The following is a 19,638-nucleotide window of genomic DNA, read 5'->3' on the forward strand; positions in this document are numbered from 1 at the left end:
TTTTTCCCCTGACATTTTACATTCTTCGTAATTTAGTCCTTATTTCACAAAACACAAAAATATTCAAAATTTGACCACACCCATGCTTGGCTGAATTCACCTTGGGTCTCTAGCAGCCAATTAATTCAATTTATTTCACATTTTGACCCCTCAATTTACAAATTTCTCAATTTAGCCCTTAATACACATTTTTATCAAAAATCACTTAATTAAACATAATAATCTATCAACAAAGGTTTATTTTTCATCATCAAAAAACAAATTCATCACATTATCAACAATGAAAAATCTCAAATTCATCATCAATTCCGAAAATTAAAGCATGGGCTAGCTAATTTGCGAAGCAACGATCTCAAAAACGTAAAAATTACTAAAAATCGGGTCAAATAGACTTACAATTGCTCCCCCAAAGTGCCAAACTATTTTGAGCATTCAAACCCTATTTTTCATTGTGATATTCGGTCATTTAATGAAGAAGATGAACCAAAAATTGATTTTGGTTTTATTTATTAAGCATTAATTAAATAATTACTAAAATAACCTTAATAAAATAACACCAAAATCATCCATTTAATGGCCAGTACCCCATCAACCATAATAGTGGCATATTTCCATTTTAAGGACTTAGCAATTAATAAACCATAGCAATTTAGTGCTTCAACAATTAGATTGCCACTTTTGCATTTTACACGATTAAGTCCTTTTTTGCAAATTGAGCACACAAACAATAAAATTTTCATACAAAACTTTCACACATATAAATTCACATACTTTAAGCATAGAATATATTATTAAAATATTTTTCTTACTCGGATTCGTGGTCCCAAAACTACTATTCTGACTAGGGTCTAAAACGGGCTGTTACAGGCTTACCCAATCTGAACCCATGTTTGGTGTCCTAGTGGACTTCCCCGTGTTTTCTATCCTGGCAGAGTACCCTGTGTTTACTATCCCGGTAAACTACCCCGTGTTTACTACCTTGGGTCTACTATCCCAATGGACTCTCTATTTGTTACCATAGCCGAGCTATGTTCTTACACTTTATAGCTTTCTTGAAGTGTCGCCCCGAAAAGCCTTACCGTCATCGCGGTGTTGCCCCATAGAGCCTGCTGACCACTGTCGCGATGTTTCTCTATAGAACCTAAATATCGTCATCACGATGTCACCTCAAAAGACCAATCGATATCATTCATTTTCACATTTTACCTTGATGCTCGAACACCGAAGTGTCTCTTCCCCTCCCCCCGGAAGGCTCGGAGCTTCCATATCATGGTTTGTACTAAGCAACCCCATATGGCGGTATCGTAACTATTCATCTGTACATTCCTCCATTTTTTTCATTCCTATACCTTGATCCTTGAACACGACAGTGTCCCCTTCACAAGGCCCGAAGCTTTGCACATCACAGTTTGCACATCACAGTTTGCACTCAACAACATCATATGACAGTATCTAATAGAAACTCCTATTCCCTAAATCCTAGCTACATCATCCTGCATACTTTTCCCTTTATGCCCCAAATTTCATAAACACGCAAGCTCGGTCATGTAATTTATCATTTAACATTCATCAAGCACATTAGCTAATCATCAATAATCAACCATTAATGGCGTCAATCATCTAGCAAGAGTTCACACAGTTGTTGTATAAACATAACCTACTCTTTCACCTAGCACTCACAAATTATGAACTCAGGCCATCTCAGTACATTACCAATCATGAGATGATTGTAACAACATACTTATTTTACCTCGTTTATTAATATAAGGCATAGCCATTATTATTTCAGTTTGTTTTTTGTGTATATAAATAAACTATTTTATAATAATGTCTTGAAAATAATATGATTATTCTTAAAAGGTCCTTAGTCGAGTATTATCGTGGGCTTGGACAACAATAATGCATTAAAACTAATATGTACTTGATTGATGACAAAGTGTTGCCATTGACATGAGATGTCAAAATCAATACATAAGTATATGTGTTAGAGAACAACATATTAGATTGACCCACTATGAGTATGTTTCTTAGATTATTATTTAGTAGTCATAACATTACTCATAGTGATTACTATGTATACGATCCTTAAACTTGAGATCATCATTATCCAACATTATGAGTCGTATATTTTGATACTGTCAAATGTCCACAATAATTGGTTGTTCTATAAAAGCTGATGTTGGATATACCACAATCTATGTAGTGGGATATGGTTGATCAATAATAAAATTTGTCTCTCTTACATAATGGGAGCAATATCCTAGGCCACTTGATTAAGTAGACTAGAAATGTATGGCCATGCTCGAATAAGTTGATATGAGATATCATACTTGCTTTTCATAGTCTACTCAGGACATCAAAAAACATTAGATGGACTATGCAAGTGTTACTATTCCATGATTTGTGTCCATTCTAGATAAAAAGGACAAAAGGATTTAATACATGAAGGGTTAATCACAGACAGGTTACGTCGAATCATGACTTCTTGTAATTTAGGTAGCAATGATGCATTGCTAGATGCCATTCATTGTTTGTAATATTAGAAACATTCTAGTATTACCCCTAACGTTACAAGAACCTACAGGGTCACACCCTATGGTTGAAACAAACGGAATCTAAACATAGTTGGTATTGTGTTTAGCTATCAAATGAATTAAATTGATTATAGAATTAATTTAATTGGGTAGTTAAATATTGAACAAATTATGTGTGCAGGTATGTTGTACACATAATGAAAAGTATGGCTAAATTAATATGAACTTGATTCGTATAAAATTTAACTAAAAATAATTTACTAAAATCCTTGTTGTAATTATTGTAATTATAATTTAGGATCGAATATTATTATAATTATTGTAATTGTAATTTTTGGTCAAACATTATTATAATTATGGTAATTATAATTATTATATTTTGTTAATTATTATGATTTGATTTATATAAAAAATATTAATTATTCCCGAATTAGGAAATGTAGGATTTTTTTAAAAAAAACTAATATACCATAAATAAGGTATGTGTGAGGTCTAGCAGTCGTTAAAAGGTTTTTCTCTCTCTGAAAAAGTTTTAAAGAGTGCTTACCATTCGATGTCACACCGGATGGATTACGTAGAGGCCGAAACATTTCGTAGTGGCTTGGAATCAACATAAAATTGTTTAATATATTTCTTCAATTTTTTACACGATTAAAGGTAATTGTTCATACTCTTTTTACCCTGAGTTGTTCCTTATGTCACGGGCCAAAGTGCAAAGCCCGTGACCATGCCGCAAGAAGCGCCCCATGGAGGTCTATCGATTAGATGGGGGACATTCAGCCCACAAGAACTGGCCCGATTCAAAGAGCTACTAAAGAAGCCTATCAGATTAAAGCCTGGTTGGCCCAATGATGAAGACATGGCAACTTAGGCAATTTTGGTAACTAATCTTAGAAGATAGAATAGAATCATATCTTGTAAGATTAGATTAGATTTGATATGGTAAATCTTGTAAATCCCTAAAATCAAGGGATATAGTGAATCTCATCCGTCGATGTACATGTATCTTGACCGTCGGTTTTGGAGGAGCTCAACTATAAATAGAGAGCCTCCCCCTCATTTGTAGATCATCCATTGTAACTTGAATTCTTAAGAGTAATAGAATTCTTGAGCATTTACTCAAACACTTTGTGTGCTTTCTTTCTTTAGCTTTCTGTTGTTCTCTTGTGGCTTCTTTTGGCACAATTGCTTCCGCTATATAAATTGGTGCCTTGGAGGAGTTCTAAAAGAATCCTCTCTTTTGGGAGTAAGGCTGACTTGGGCGAGTTTGGACGAACGGATCACCTAAGGCCGTACGGATTGCGAGACGAAAGGTCTAGCCCCGTGACAAGTGGTATCAGAGCCAAGTTTTGAACCAAGTTATTCGAGTGGTTCGAAGGCACTGTTGGGATGTCGAAAGAAGTCGTTGGTCAGATTGAGCCAATGGAAACCCGTGGGAGGGCTAGAAAAGCCAGTCGCTCGAGGGAAATGCTGACAGCTTTGGAGAATCGAGTGGTCAATCTTGAGGAATCTGTAGGGAACGTGAAAGAGACGCTTGAATTGGTCGAGGGACGCACAGATGGGTTAGACTCAATGGAGGAGCAACTCAGAGATTTTGTGTTGGATTCTCTCGGTGCAAATAGGGAAAAGATAACGGAATTACTCGAGTCCACTGAGGTAAAGCTGGCAGAGAGGGATGAAGCTCTCGAGGATATGGTGCTAGCCATGCAGAAAGAAATGGAGGAGCTCAAAGGGGAGCTCGCGATTTACAAAGCCGCTTTGAGTAATGGGATGTTGTCTTCAAGGCCGAAGCAACATGCAATGGATGTTCCCAAACCGGAGAAGTTTAAGGGTGCACGATCCGCGAGGGATGTGGACAACTTCTTGTGGGAAATGGAGCAATACTTCCGAGCGATGGGCATCGAGGATGATGCCATTAAGGTAAACACTGCTTCGATTTACTTTTCTGATGTTGCTCTCTTGTGGTGGCGACGTAGGTCCACGGATGAGAAACGTGGAGGAACGGCTATTGGAACTTGGGAGGAGTTTCAAGGAGAGTTGAAGAAGCAGTTTTACCCTCAATATGCCGAGAAGGAGGCTTGGGCTAAGTTGTGTCGTCTCACGCAACAAGACACTGTTCGGGAGTATGTGCGGGCATTTAGCGAGTTGATGCTTCAAATCTCTGACTTGAGCGAGAAAGAAGCATTCTATTGGTTCGAGGATGGGTTAAAGCCGTGGGCAAAGCAGGAGTTGCGAAGGCAAGGAATCACCGAACTTACTGTAGTCATGGCCGAAGCAGAGTCCTTTATTGAGCTTGATCCGGCGGGAGACAAGCTTGAGGCATCTAAGCCCAATGGAAGGGGCAATGGTGAGAGAAACCATGAAGAAGATGAAAGGGGACATAGCGATGAGGGCAACAGTACTGATAGCACAAGTGGCAACGGGAACCCACGAGATGCGAAGCGGGGATTAGACAACCCAAGGGACAAGAGGAAGAAGATGAAATGCTTCCTTTGTCAAAGACCACACATGGCGCGTAAATGTCCAAATAAAGTGATGGTTTCGGCAAAGAAGGATGAGCCGAAGGAGGAGGCGAAGCCTATCGAGGGAAACACATTGAAAGTCAATTCGATGGTGCTCATTCCTGGGAAGAGGAATGAAAATGGGTTGATGTTTGTAGACATCAACATTGCGGGTCAGAAGCGGAGTGCTCTTATTGATACGGGAGCATCGGACTTGTTCATGTCGGAAAAAGCTGCGAAGAAGCTTGGTCTGTCGATTAGGAAATCGAATAAGAAGATCAAGGTAGCAACTTCTGAGAAAGCCCCAACTGTGGGAGTAGTTCGTGATGTGGAACTACAAATCAGCGAATGGAAGAGCAAGGAAGAATTCGAGGTAATCCAATTAGATGATTACGATTTTGTGCTTGGCTTAAACTTCCTTGTCAGGATTCAAGCAACTCTGCAACTAGGGGCCGATCAAATCCATATTGCCACTGGTCCATCAACAAAGAGTATTGTGCCGGTGCATCGGGATGTGAAAGTTGGGACTAAGGTGTTATCGTCAATCAAACTAATCGAAGATGTTTCGTATGGGAGAAACATTAAATCGGCAAAACGGAATGCTACGAAAGCCTCTTCGAAAGTGTTAGTGGCGCAAGGGACCGATATGAAGCCTGCGGGATCGACTGTGGAGCTGACACCTTTGGGAAAGGTGGGTTGTGCATCGGGCTTCAAGGGAAAAGGAGCGATGCAAGGACAGTCGAGACGAGTAAATGCTACGAGTAAGGTACATTGCAAACACTCTGATAGTGTTTTGAATTCTGACTTGTTGGCTTGGCAAGGTCGTAGGGGCCCTTTCAAAGTTCATAAGTGAGGAGGCCAAGGAACTGTGGGCGGTACGAAGCCGAGGTATGAGAATCGAGGGGATTCCAATAGAAACAAGTCAAAATTGGGGCAAGTTAAAGTGGAGACTACTTGCCAACAGAATGTACCAACGAGTGGAACGGTTCAAGATAAGAGGCGACGGAAGTCGAGGCATAAGTTCCGAAGGAAGGGACAACCTGATCGCAAGACGAGTCAGGAAGAAGCTGAGGCAATGAAAGAGTTTCACAGTGAATCAAGTCAGTGTCATCCAAAAAACGCAACGAGGGCGTTGCGAGATTGGGTGGGGGAGAATGTCATGGGCCAAAGTGCAAAGCCCGTGACCATGCCGCAAGAAGTGCCCCATGGAGGTCTATCGATTAGATGGGGGACATTCAGCCCACAAGAACTGGCCCGATTCAAAGAGCTACTAAAGAAGCCTATCAGATTAAAGCCTGGTTGGCCCAATGATGAAGACATGGCAACTTAGGTAATTTTGGTAACTAATCTTAGAAGATAGAATAGAATCATATCTTGTAAGATTAGATTAGATTTGATATGGTAAATCTTGTAAATCCCTAAAATCAAGGGATATAGTGAATCTCATCCGTCGATGTACATGTATCTTGACTGTCGGTTTTGGGGGAGCTCAACTATAAATAGAGAGCCTCCCCCTCATTTGTAGATCATCCATTGTAACTTGAATTCTTAAGAGTAATAGAATTCTTGAGCATTTACTCAAACACTTTGTGTGCTTTCTTTCTTTAGCTTTCTGTTGTTCTCTTGTGGCTTCTTTTGGCACAATTGCTTCCGCTATATAAATTGGTGCCTTGGAGGAGTTCTAAAAGAATCCTCTCTTTTGGGAGTAAGGCTGACTTGGGCGAGTTTGGACGAACGGATCGCCTAAGGCCGCACGAATTGCGAGACGAAAGGTCTAGCCCCGTGACACTTACACATGGATCTCTGGATGTGATCGCCGGACTTAATTTTTCGCTATGCCATGGGGTGTGCCGATGATCCAACATTTTCAATATGGTTCATGTAAGAAACATAATGACACTTTATCACCCAAAAAGAAGATACAAAAACTCACCTCGCTTCCTTTTTCCTTAACAACTTAGCTTGTTCGAATGCCAAAGCCTCCCTCATCCTAACAGCTAAGCATGACAACCAATTATTGATTAACTTAATGGTGGTAAGCCCTTAGAAACCCATAAGCTTTAAATTTTACAAAATCTTTGAGAGTCCTTACTTTATTCCTTCCTCTAATCCATGAGTACAGAGGGATAGGAAGCTTACCATTTTTCCCGATTTCTCCACTTCCAGACCACAATTCATACAACAACTACAACATGAAGAGGATCCTTCAGCTACATCTTCTTCTTTTTCATAGCGACTGAAGATGATGATGCTATGAAGAGAAAAATTTGTAAACAGAATTGTGAAAATTCTGTCTCGACACATACACATATATATATACTCCTTTGGCACGATCTTCACCGACCGTCATAATCATTCATCCTTAGTCATTTTGTCTCCCATTATGGAACCAACTATTTCCATCCTAACCGAACTAGAATTGAGATCCAACTAATCGCAATTCGATCGTTAAAATCTATGAATCTCTTAGCGGAGTCCAACAATTTTCCAATCCTTTCAATTTAATCCTAACTATTTGTAAATTTTGGGTTAATTAAGATAACCGGGTGTTACATCGGTAAGGAGGTCACATAAATGACTAATGTGATGTTTCAAATTTCAGTCAGTTCGTCTTGGCCGAGTTTGGGATGCCTCAAGATCAAAATTTATTCCAATAATATAATATCTCATTATTTAATATTCCCAATATATTTTTCATTTGAAATGACCAAAATGCTCTTTTTTGCGAAAAAAATTACACTTTAGCCCCTTATTACTTATTACCTTTCTCTAATTCCATTTTCGACACTTAGTACTTGAAAATTTTCATAATCCACACTTATCATTCTCAACCATTAATGGTTCATGCAAAAATTTGCATTTATGAACTTTCTCGATAAAATATAAAAAATTATAATTTAATCCCTATGCCTTTTACTTCAATTCAATTTAACCCAATTGGAAACTCCTTAACCTTAATACACACTCATCATCATTTCCATGACAAATAATCATTATTATCAAAACAAAATTGTTTGTTCAAATTTCATTTTTGTCCCTATACTTTTCTATCCTTTTCAATTTAGTCATATTTTCAATATTTCAAGTTCCCACTCATACTCATTAAAAAATTGAATTAACTCTACTAATATTCATTTAATATCTCCTTTTGGGTTTCCTCAAATTTTTGTTGTATAGCCTCTTGAAATAGTACTATTCAGCTTACCAAAATTTTGGGACATTACAACCACAATTAGACATCAAGGTAAGAAAAGATGTCCTTACCTTAAATAAATAAGAAAACCTGTATATTCTAATTTACAAAAATCGATACAAGTTTTGAATGGTAATTAGGAGACAAGATTAAATTCAATTAATTGAGATGAATCAATTGCATGGATCATATGGTCATTAGGATTGACCTAAGTAGGAGCAACTATAGGAGATGTGGATTTCTTGACCAATTTGAAAAGGAAAAAGGACGGATATTGAATAGAAAAAGGTCATATTTTTAAAAATTGTTAACAATGAGGCAAATTGAAAATAATGTTTCAAAATTAAATCTAAGCTATGATTCTATATAAAATAACAAAATGATGAAAAAGAACTGCTTTCTATTATTGAATTGCATTAAATAATTTATACAAGCGATATGAAAAGGGATAGCTCTAATACTATAATAGGAAACAAACTCAAATAATAAGATAGCTAGAAATTAAAAATTGGAAATAAGAATAAAGTAATAGAAATATATTGCAACAAAGCCACGCGGAGAAGTCTAGCTCTCAAACATTGCACTGTAATTAATTATTTCTTCGATACATATAAACACCGTCAATTGAAGTTGGGATATAAAAATTATTTTTGTTCTTTAACCCTAATTTTTCTTAAGATTAAAAAAGAAAACATTTCCAAATTACATAGCATGTCCTTGCCAAAGGGCAAAACCAGGGGGCATGGCAGGTACCATGCCCCCCCCCCCCCTTTTCTTAAAATTTTCAAGCTCTTTACACAACCAAGAATCATTATCAACATGAAATTTCAATTACAGTTATGGGCAAAATTAGAGGGGGCAATCAACCATATCATATAGGAAAAGAATGGAGGAGAAAAGCACAAAAAATGTCAGCAACCATTGCCTGTAGTTACACATTGATTAAGTGTTGAGAACCATGATCTTCTGCCCTCCGAAGCCGAGCGTCTTAAGCCTCGCAAATTCTGGTCAGCAGGGCAGGGAGTTAAAGGACTAGTATTCGGAACACCAATGCAAAGGCTAGAGTGGATTTTCATCGACAGGGAACTCTGACCACTTATGCTGCAGAATGAAGATCCAGGGGGAGAAATGCGAGCGCAATGGACCACAGGCTTGCAAAGCGGGGTTGTCATTGAAGTTGGCTCCAGCATCTCACTAGAACATGTGCAGAAAGACAGGGACAAACTTGTTCTTGCAACTGCCTTAACTATTGGTTTTGCTCCAGGAAGCTTGACAAATGATACTATTCCATGCCGACAAAGAGGACAGGCAATTGAGCCAATTGGACCTTTAGCTACATTTGTTGTGTTATTTGTAGAACAGAGGTATAAGGCACACTGTGTGCAGAACTCGTGATCACAACCTGCACCATGGGCAATATATCTGTGAATTCTTATTTTCGTAACATCTAGTCACATATATCCCATGATCATCAATGTCAAACATGAATTCCCACACTTTGTGATGAAAATTCAGGGTGTGGATGTAATGAAGAAACGGATTGAGGTATGCATATATGTATCGAAATGCCCATAAGAGAAAAGGAATTTTATTGTATTATTAATACTTCTAACCTGATTTAGAACGTCTCAAAATCGGCACTTATTTCCTCTCAACCTCACCACTAAAAATAATGACGCACCTAATTCCGTTTGTGCATGAAGAAAAAAGTTTCTATGAATGTGTCTCTGTGACAAAAAATGAGTTACATGTGTGATAATGTCATTCTAATATTAGAATCATAGGTGGAAGATTTCATTTCCTCATCCCTTTCAATTAATATCCATATCAATTCTTATAATCCTATAGACTACACTGATACCAGTAATTATAACTGAGATAAATATGCTCTAGCAGGATTTGTTACATGGAATGAATAAGTTACCTTCTGCAGCTACTGCACACGGCCTGTCCAGACATACAGCACATGGATCTTGGCATGAGAACAAGGAATCACCAGTCCTCCATCCACATTCTCTTTATAAGAAAAATGAAGGTGAAAAGATTTAGTTCATATGATACGAATCTCAGTTTTTAGCACAAAAATTGATGCGGAGACCCGGTAGCATCATGTTCATAAATTTATAATTATTGCTTGCATATACTCACAAATGGATGTCCATGCATATATCCAGTTTCCTGTTTTAATATTTCTGTGAATATATGAGCAATTGTTAATACAAAGATTTCAGGATAAAGCTGAATATAATGTCTTTATCCCGTTGTTGTTCTACTCTCTTGGAAATTGCAAGAAACAGCAATTTAAAGTTGTTTATTTCAATGTTTAATTTAATTGAACAGCACAGTTAAGAAACTATAAAAAATGGATCAGTTAATGAGAACAGAAAGCATTATCCTCTGCACTCGGGTATTTACTAACATTTTATTATAACGTAGCAGAAAATTCTCAAGGACCTGAAGTTTAATTTGCACCTCAACCCAGTCTGTTGATTTCTTCAACTTGAGGAACTATCTTCTTTTTGCTGTTTGATGAGCTCATTTAACTGACACAATTAGGAGTGGTTATGTGAATTTTTAGTTTAAATGATTATGTGGATTTTAACCAATAAAATATGTAGACTATGTAAAAGGAAATATGCAAGGTTGACTTGAAAATTCCATTTCACAATAGGAGTCTAGCACCATAAAAAAGAAACTTTTTGCAGAGTTTTCTTAAATTGGAAGTATACAATTTAACACAAAATAGAGCAAGAAAGTGAACACATTGATTTAATTTATCCAAACCCTGATGGAAATCTAAATCCAACTAATGCAAAATCTGGAGACAACAAGCTTAGAGTTTCTTTCCTGACTAAAAATAATTTTAATAGTACATTGGGAATAAAACAAAAACAACACTGACAATTTTACAATCTACTTTGAATCCACTTAATTGGGAATGAAAGTATAATCTAATACTGCCTCATAACTAATAAAATTATACCACAGAATAAGGCAAAATGAAACTTGTCAATCTTTTTCTTTGTTTCCTTTTCCTTTTCCATCATATGTTGCTAGACATTAAAGCAAAAATGAATCTCTAAAGCGAGAGATTATTTGTCAGCTAACTTTGGGAAGAGAAATGCTAAAGCCTTCCTACAAATCTAGTTTGCTTGTTGATCAAATTGGATTCTAAATGGCTTGAAAATTGAAAGGGAAATTAGGGGAGAAGCAAGGACTAGGCAGTAAATAAATTAAGTGAAAGAAACACTTCAAAGTACGAGCTAAAAATAGACAATCAACAATATTTTGTTCTAAAAGTTCCACTAAAGAAGTTGGTTGATGGTTTGACAGTCAGTCTTCTAGACGATGTAATGCAGATTTAGCTACGGCATGTACCTTAACCCTATAGGTAGACTCTAAAATCTAATTGTAATTTCTGAAAGGGAAAATTATGCTGCTAATTAAAAATATTTTCCAGAAATGTGTTGGTTGTCACCAGTTTTCACAATTGAATAACGCTGATTCACTTTCCTGGGCTAGTATGGTTTAGACTATAGATACAAAGTGTTGAAATATGTGAAACCCATATATTTTGGACTCTTCTCTCTATTTAGATTCAGTTCTTTAGTTAATAAAATACAGAACAGTTTTATTAAATGCTCTCTTGAAAACTTTCACAAAGTACATCTGCTTTAGTTTCACTCTCCAACTCTTATTGTTCTGCCATTCCTAAGCAACACCTGGGACCTCCCTTCCACCTCAATAAAAGATACATACTCTGCCTAATTTTCTCTTCCAAATAAACAGCATGATGTTAGCACTTAAAAGAATGCCTAGAAGCAGACTCCTGCAAGTTTTAAGCCTTCAATACTAACAGTTTTCACAGAGTAAAACTCCTGACTACCAGATATAAACGAATCTGAAAACATACACCAATATCCAGCAGTGTAGTTTGAGTGATTAGTGATAGCAAATACCTTGTCTCTATTTCCAACTAAGTACGCACACTTCAACCTAATTTGCCAGAAAATTAACAAACTGCAGTATTATAAATTTGATAAAAGTTCATAGATAAGCACATCACATGCAAAAACTCAAACTCTGAAGGTTATACAAAACCCTATGGCAAAGAGAATTGATGCAACAACATAAAATATGGAAAGACAGTGCAGATTTCACTCACCTAGCAATTCTAATAATGCTCATAAGGGGAAGAGACAGAAAGGGTGAAGGAAGAGCTTGCGACCGGCCTTCAGGCTTACTGCTAAGGATTTCCTCAAGCCAACTTTTGCGCCATGAACAGGCAACCATTAAAGGACTCCACCTTGAAGAAACAATTTAAAAACAAGAATAGATCACATCTGATTATTCATGAAGACAGGGTCTAGAAAACAAATAGTACAAATAGAAAAGGTTATGTCAATGAGTTTCATGATGAAACAAAAATAATATGATATCCAGACATCTTACTTAGTATATAATAAAGGTTAACTTTATAACAGGATTTCTGCTATTGATTGACCACAGTTGTGCCTGAACTACCATTTCTTCACCAAAATATATGAAAATTTTCTACCATGCCATAAGTGATATGATATAGTCATAAGATGATAGGGTTAACCATTGAAATGTCACAAAGTAAATCCTTTTAGTCAGATTAAATATGGCATGAAGCGTTTCTTTCTAATGAATTGTAGCTTTACCCCAAAATATGAAAAATGGTGACCACATAAAATATGCATCCATCAGGAGCAATTTTAACAGTGAAACATGTTTAAAAGGAACAAGCATAATCACACAAGATGAACCATAGATCCTTTTCCTCCTCAATCAGAATGCATCTTTCCTCAATATAGCAATGGAACAAAACCCCACCACATGGATAAGTTTCACAGGCTTGGGCAAATTTATATGTTATCGACTTAGCTTATTTTCTGTTAACAGGGTGTAAATATGATGTACCGTAAATATCTTATATTGAGAGATTCTAGCTGACATGGTGAACTATTTGGAATCCTGAGAAATATAGAAGATAGGTAGGGAAGTTGAACTATCTCACAGTAACTCGATATTGCATATGCAGTTTGTATTGTCAGTCAATTTATGTTGCCTCCAACCATCCATCATTGGGCAGCTCTTGAACAGATCTTGTGCTACTTAAAAGAGCTCCTGGACATGGTATATTGTACAAGAATCATGGACACACTAGAGTGTTTTATAGAAGCAGACTGGACAGGATTGAAAGTTGACTAAAGGTCCACTACAGGATATTGTGTATTCATTGGAGGAAATTTGGTGTCGTGGAAGAGTAAGAAAAATAATGATGTATCCCGATCCAGTGCCAAATCAGAATATATAGTCAGGGCTCAGTTTGTTTGTGAAATCATGCGGATACATCATCTCATGATTGAAATAGGCCTGAAGTCTTCATTACCAGCAAAATTATGGTGCAATAATCAGGCTGATCTGCATATTGCCTCAAATCCAATATTTCATGAACCAACAGAACACATAAAGTTGATTGGCATTTCGTTCATGAAAAAATGCAAGAGCTGATATCTACCATTTACCTAAAAACTGAAAATCAACTTCGTAACATTTTCACAAAAGCTCTCTGTTATGTGCCTTGGCGTAAGATCTAGTCACAGGTCTAGACGAGAAAGAATTCTTGCTTCGACCTATGGTTACTCAAAAAGGCAGATTCGTCCTTGACTGAACCCCCTCTCAAAATAACGTTTCTTTTGATAGAATAATTGCTTACCTCTTTATTTCATATTGACAGCCTTTTATAGACTGTTAATAACAAATGAAAGAGTCCTAATTGACATAAAATAGAATTCCTAACTTAGAGTTTATGAAGAAAACAAAAACTTAATATAGTAAAACTAAAACTCTTAGTAAAACCTGATATAATAAATAAATAAATAAAACTAAAAACTCCTATTGCAATTAAAGTGTCCATATCATTACTCCCCTTCTCGGAATTGAGCTTGTCCTCAAGCTCAAATTCAAAATAAACTTCAGAACTTATCCAAAATCATCTATCTCATCATCATCTTGCTTGCCTTCAACATCTGGTACTTCTATCCAAAATAACCTTTTACATTTGTGTCCCATGGAATAAGACTCGTCACAATTATAACACAGCCCTTTAGCCCTTCTTTCTGCCATTTCTATCCGTGTCAATCTCTTAATAAATGGTGCAGAAGAACCTATTTTGCCATTGTTCCCTGTTGGTTCTACTGTTTGTCCCCCTCCCTTTGCAATGTTCTGAGTTGTTGGAATGATTGAATTGCTGTCAGTGTTTTGGGAAGTTGACCAGTTTAGATTGGTTTGAGATAACATCTTGGAAGAGACTTTTTGTTTACGTTCCAAAGCTCGAGTCATATTCATTGCATCTCAATATCAATTCTATGTTCCTTTATCAATCCAGCAGTAAAAAGGTTTACTTGTTGTCGAGGTTTAAGATCAGTAGTCCTAACAAGTAGTGATTGAAATTGGCATTGATATTTTTCTACCGTCCCAGTTTGTCTCAAGTTTGCAAGTTCCCCCAAGGGGTTATTACTCATAGGTGGCCCAAACCTGATATGACAACATTCTCTGAAGCGTTCCCAATCCAGATTTGCCTCCTCTTCTTCGATTTGATCAAATCATAATTGTGCCTCTTCTAAAAGATGGAATGAAGCTAGGCCGACTTTATCTTCTTCGTTGGTCCGTTGATTGCCAAAAAAAATTTCGCATCTTTTTAACCATCCTAAAGGATCTCCAACCCCATCATAAGTGGGAAATTCCATCTTAGAGTATCGTGACACCATGGCCCCACCGTGTTGCGAATCTGAATTTCTTTTCTTGCCTCCATTGCTACCTTGTTCTTCATTATTTTTTTCTGAATCCTTTTTTGTTGTCTTTTGGACCGAAAGAGATAACATCGCCACCTGCTCCTCTAATGCTTGTTGCCTTGTAGCCATTTGTTCCATGAATGCCTCCAGCTTGGCCGTCAAAGTTTTTTCGTCACCCATGACAGCTGGCTCCGATACCAAGTTGTTGTGCGCCTTGGCGTAGGATCTAGTCATAGGTCTAGACGAGAAAAAATTCTTGCTTCGACCTATGGTTACTCAAAAAGGCAGATTCATCCTTGACTGAACCCCCTCTCAAAATAACGTTTCTTTTGATAGAATAATTGCTTACCTCTTTATTTCATATTGGCAGTCTTTTATAGACTGTTAATAACAAATGAAAGAGTCCTAATTGACATAAAATAGAATTCCTAACTTAGAGTTTATGAAGGAAACAAAAACCTAATATAGTAAAACTAAAACTCTTAGTAAAACCTGATATAATAAATAAATAAATAAAACTAAAAACTCCTATTGCAATTAAAGTGTCTATATCACTCTCTTCGAGAATCAGGTTCAATTTCTATGTAACAAGCTAGGCATGATTACTATTTATGCTCCAGCTTGTGGGGGAGAGTTAACAGGTTGTAAATATGTTGTACTGTAAGTTTCTTACATTTAGGGATTCTAGCAGATAATTAGGATTAAATTTTGTACTCTTTCCTTTATAGTATTTTCAATATCAGTACAAATACTCAGATCAATGGATAAAGAGAAATCATCTTCTCCTTACTTTTTACATTTTCTAGCATCTTGTCTTAGTCTTAGTCTTAGTCTTTCTTCTTTCTATACCTCATTTCATTTTAACCCATAAATGCAAAAAAATGGTCTGCAGGTCAGAAAGGGAGATTTAGAAAGTCAGTAAATGAAATTTCTTAAAGAGGGAAAGGAGCAGAAGGAAAACTAAACAGCAAAAACCTTCAGTGTATCTATTAAAGACCTTTCAAAAGTGAAATTGATTTTATCATTACATGCTCCGGTATTCCAATCAAGAAGGCAGTTAACTGATAGCAGCCTGTGCTTAAAGACTCTGTGCGCCCTTTATACTAACCACTCTTATCAAAGCAGCATCTTAGTATGATTTCTTTTTCTAACTTCGTGCTTTTGAGAAGTGAAAACATATTATTAGTAATACATTTTAGCAGAAAATGTAACAATGATGCATAGCATTTAAACATGGTAAGAGTTACAGTAACATACCCATTTACATTTGTGGTAGTAATACTGGCACCCCTGGCTATCAAAATCTGAAACATCATACATCAAGATTATAAGTTAGAAATTGAATAGAGAGCGAAAAAAAATCAGTCATGAATGATATTACTACATGATTGAATTTCTTCTAGTTCCCTGTTTCTGGATGTGATGCTGCAGAGAGCAAGTGCATACCTGACAACATTGTGCATTTCCACCACAAGCAGCATAGTGAAGAGCAGTGCTCCCAGCACCTGCAAAGGTAACAAATTTAATGAGGCTACTATTTTAGGAGAAAAATAAGTCGAATATTAAGAGAACATAAAGGAGAAAACACAGATTGTTGGGGAGAATTACTAGCTCAATAGCATTTAAAGTTTTCCTACCTATGCACCTATAAACCATAACATTCTAAATGATCACCTAAAAGGCCCTCAAGTCTGATCAGATTGTAAAGGCTTTGCTAATGAATATATAAATGACAGACACTTGAGAAGAGAAGTCAGTCTGTAGTTTCAAAGCCTCAAAACATTTAGAAACGGACAAGTGGGGGAGTTTTAGCCATCTAGGGACTAACTGCTTTTGTATTTATGTACAGCTTCTTATCAGATTGGAAGAAGTGCACTAAATTACCAATAAACAGGAACTCCACCTATATATTGTAATTTTGATGTGCATTGGCGGCCTGGAAACCGGAAAGACAAAACGAAAAAGAAGGGGAAGAGAAAGTGACATTGAAGAACAATAATTATTGAACAAAGAAAACCAAGGCAGAGGATAAAAGGAGGATAAAAACCAAGGCAGAGGATAAAACGAGGATAAAGAGGGGATCCCTGATGAACATGAGAAAAGTGCAATGCAGAATTAATTTGCCGCTTAATAATGATTTTGCTGTTACCGCTCAATGACAAAAAGCTGCAAAACAATAGACTGAATCAAGCGAGACTGGACAAAATGTATGTTTGAATTCTGAATTACCTATTAGGTCAATCGTCGTTCCATCTTCTACAGTGACCTCAGCAACAGAAGCTCCCAAATCCAGGAGCAGCTGAACACTTTCAACATGCCCATTCAAGGCTGCCATATGAAGGGCAGTGACACCGCCATCAGCAGGTTTATTGATAACCTCGCGAAGAGCACTGGAAGGTCAAGATGAAACTGAGAATGAATGAATGAAAACAGAAAGTAGACATAAGAAGCAATAACGAGGATTAATATAAATTTACCTCTCATCAAAATCCGAAGTAGATTCTTTATCTTTTGATTTGTTTTTTAATATATTCCAACAATCAGGAATGCTAGGAATATAATCTGCAAGAAGGAGCCTTATGCACCGGGAATGACCATTCAAGGCAGCCAAGTGGAGTGCAGTACCCCCATTCAGATAATCTGCTCTGTGAATCTAAGAACCATTTCAGCACAAACTTCACTTGTCATAATCAAATTCCAATCAAGTTTGAAAACCATACAGATCTATAGCAATAGAGGAAACTAAACTTTCAAGGAACAATCTTACATTGGCCCCAAAAAGAATCAAAATTTGAACAACCTCCCAGTGGCCATATTGACAAGCTTGCATCAGAGCAGTCTGTTGATCACAGTTATTTAGCAAAACTCAAAACAAACAATAGTAACCCAGGAAACCTAAACTAAATTATGTCGGAGAAACCCGAAAGCCACATGAATAATAACTGGTTGGCAAATTTAGAAATGGACTCAAATAATGGATGAGAGAAAAAAAAAAACAGACAATACAAAATTGAATTACCTGACCCCGATAGTTCCTGAGGTTAATATCTACTCCAGACTCAAGCAAGAGCGAAACTATCTGATATAAAAATGAAGAGAAAAAAAATCAGCGTTACGGTTAATTTGGAAGAAACGTTTCCAGGCAGAAATTTAAGGTATTGAATACCTCATGGTGACCCTGAGCAGCAGAGTAATGGAGAGGCGAATTGCGAGCTCCAAAAGTTGAATACCTTGCAAGTCTTGGATTGTATTCCAATAAAGCCTTGGCTTCTTGAAGATCTCCATCTCTTGCGGCGGAAACTAGGCGTTCCCCAGATGCAGAACATCCAAAGGAGTTCCCCACAAAGCTTAGAAATCTCATTGATGAGCTTCTCTGTCTGTTCTAAATGCCTAAAAAACGGTGCACCACAAAACCTCCCCTAAATCATAATCCTCAAACCACCCAAAACTTGTGAAATAAACCAAACCAATAACAATGAAGCCTTCCAAAATACATCTAAGAGAAGTTCTAACAGTCAATGTTTCACTTCCTTAAATGGATTGCTACCTTTTTAATTTTGACATCAGAAGAAGAACCTTACCTGCAATTACTTTAAAAAAGAAAAAAAAAATCAGGATGTGACTGTTTTATGGATTAATAAATTGTCTCGTGCTTTTCAAGATGGAACCAAACAAACAAAAAATTATAAATTCTTCTGAAAAGAAATAAAGAGTCCTATCTTTCAAAGTCAAATCCCCATCAAATAAACATCTACAATCTCTAGAGTCTCCATTGCGGTCAGATTCCCACTAACAAATACCCAGCTTCAAAATTATCAGGATGACCCAAAATCTGCAAAACCCAATTCCAGATACTCCTAAAAGAATCGGAATATAAAAGACCCCGATCAAAATAGCATCCCCCCCCCTCTCTCTCTTCTTTAACAATTGATCAAAGTTGAAGCCTTTTAGAAAATGACTTGACCAAATGGAAGACACGTTTGTACTTAAATGTGGAATAATGGGATGCGGATATACTGTAACCGAAATTGAAATTTGCTACAAATAAGAGAAAGAAAGATCTAAACGGGAGATAAAAATGGGAAATGTTTTTATGAAGACAGCAACCTTTTACTGCAACCTCAACCACTAAATTGACCCGTAAGAACACTTAAAAATAATAAATAAATAAAAGCGTGTCCCTATGATTGGCTATTATTGGCCAATTGGCAGTCAACGTTGCTAGTAAGTTCAGGGGTTTTTCTCATTTCTCGGTGAAATGAAAGTTTATTTCATTGTCAATTATAACTTACAACAAGGTACTAATAAAAGTCAGCTCATCTAGTTGCCAAATCCATTGGTTTTTGTTAACTTTTGTGGGTGTTCAAGATATGAAAATCATATAAAACCTCTTTCGAAACAAAATAGCTAGCGAAAGACATGACTGAATGACTCGCAGTGAAATTGATCCAACTATTAACGTTATGGGGGACCATGTAAGAGTTGAGTTGGATTTGTGGTTGAAGATACTTCATGCGTTTGAGGCCTGAAGCAATGGCGGTGCCTTCAATTGGACTCCATTTGGATTTTAGAAATTTTAGATTAGTGGT

At 36.8% G+C, this 19,638-nt stretch overlaps 1 protein-coding gene across 1 annotated transcript; it reads right to left on the reverse strand.

The window, feature by feature from the left end:
- Positions 1-8,793: 8,793 nt before the first annotated feature.
- On the reverse strand, positions 8,794-19,379 carry LOC121204508 (E3 ubiquitin-protein ligase XBAT32). Its single transcript, XM_041074425.1, has 11 exons — positions 18,597-19,379; positions 18,216-18,439; positions 18,069-18,128; positions 17,817-17,888; positions 17,527-17,702; positions 17,279-17,439; positions 16,496-16,554; positions 16,307-16,353; positions 12,394-12,534; positions 10,153-10,244; positions 8,794-9,630 (listed from the first exon to the last, which is right to left on the reverse strand). The coding sequence occupies exons 2-11, from the start codon at positions 18,408-18,410 to the stop codon at positions 9,140-9,142; spliced, it is 1,494 nt and encodes a 497-aa protein (XP_040930359.1). The 5' UTR covers positions 18,411-18,439; positions 18,597-19,379; the 3' UTR covers positions 8,794-9,139.
- Positions 19,380-19,638: the final 259 nt, after the last annotated feature.

Source organism: Gossypium hirsutum, chromosome A08 (assembly GCF_007990345.1).
Source record: "Gossypium hirsutum isolate 1008001.06 chromosome A08, Gossypium_hirsutum_v2.1, whole genome shotgun sequence".
Classification (NCBI taxonomy): Eukaryota; Viridiplantae; Streptophyta; class Magnoliopsida; order Malvales; family Malvaceae; genus Gossypium; species Gossypium hirsutum.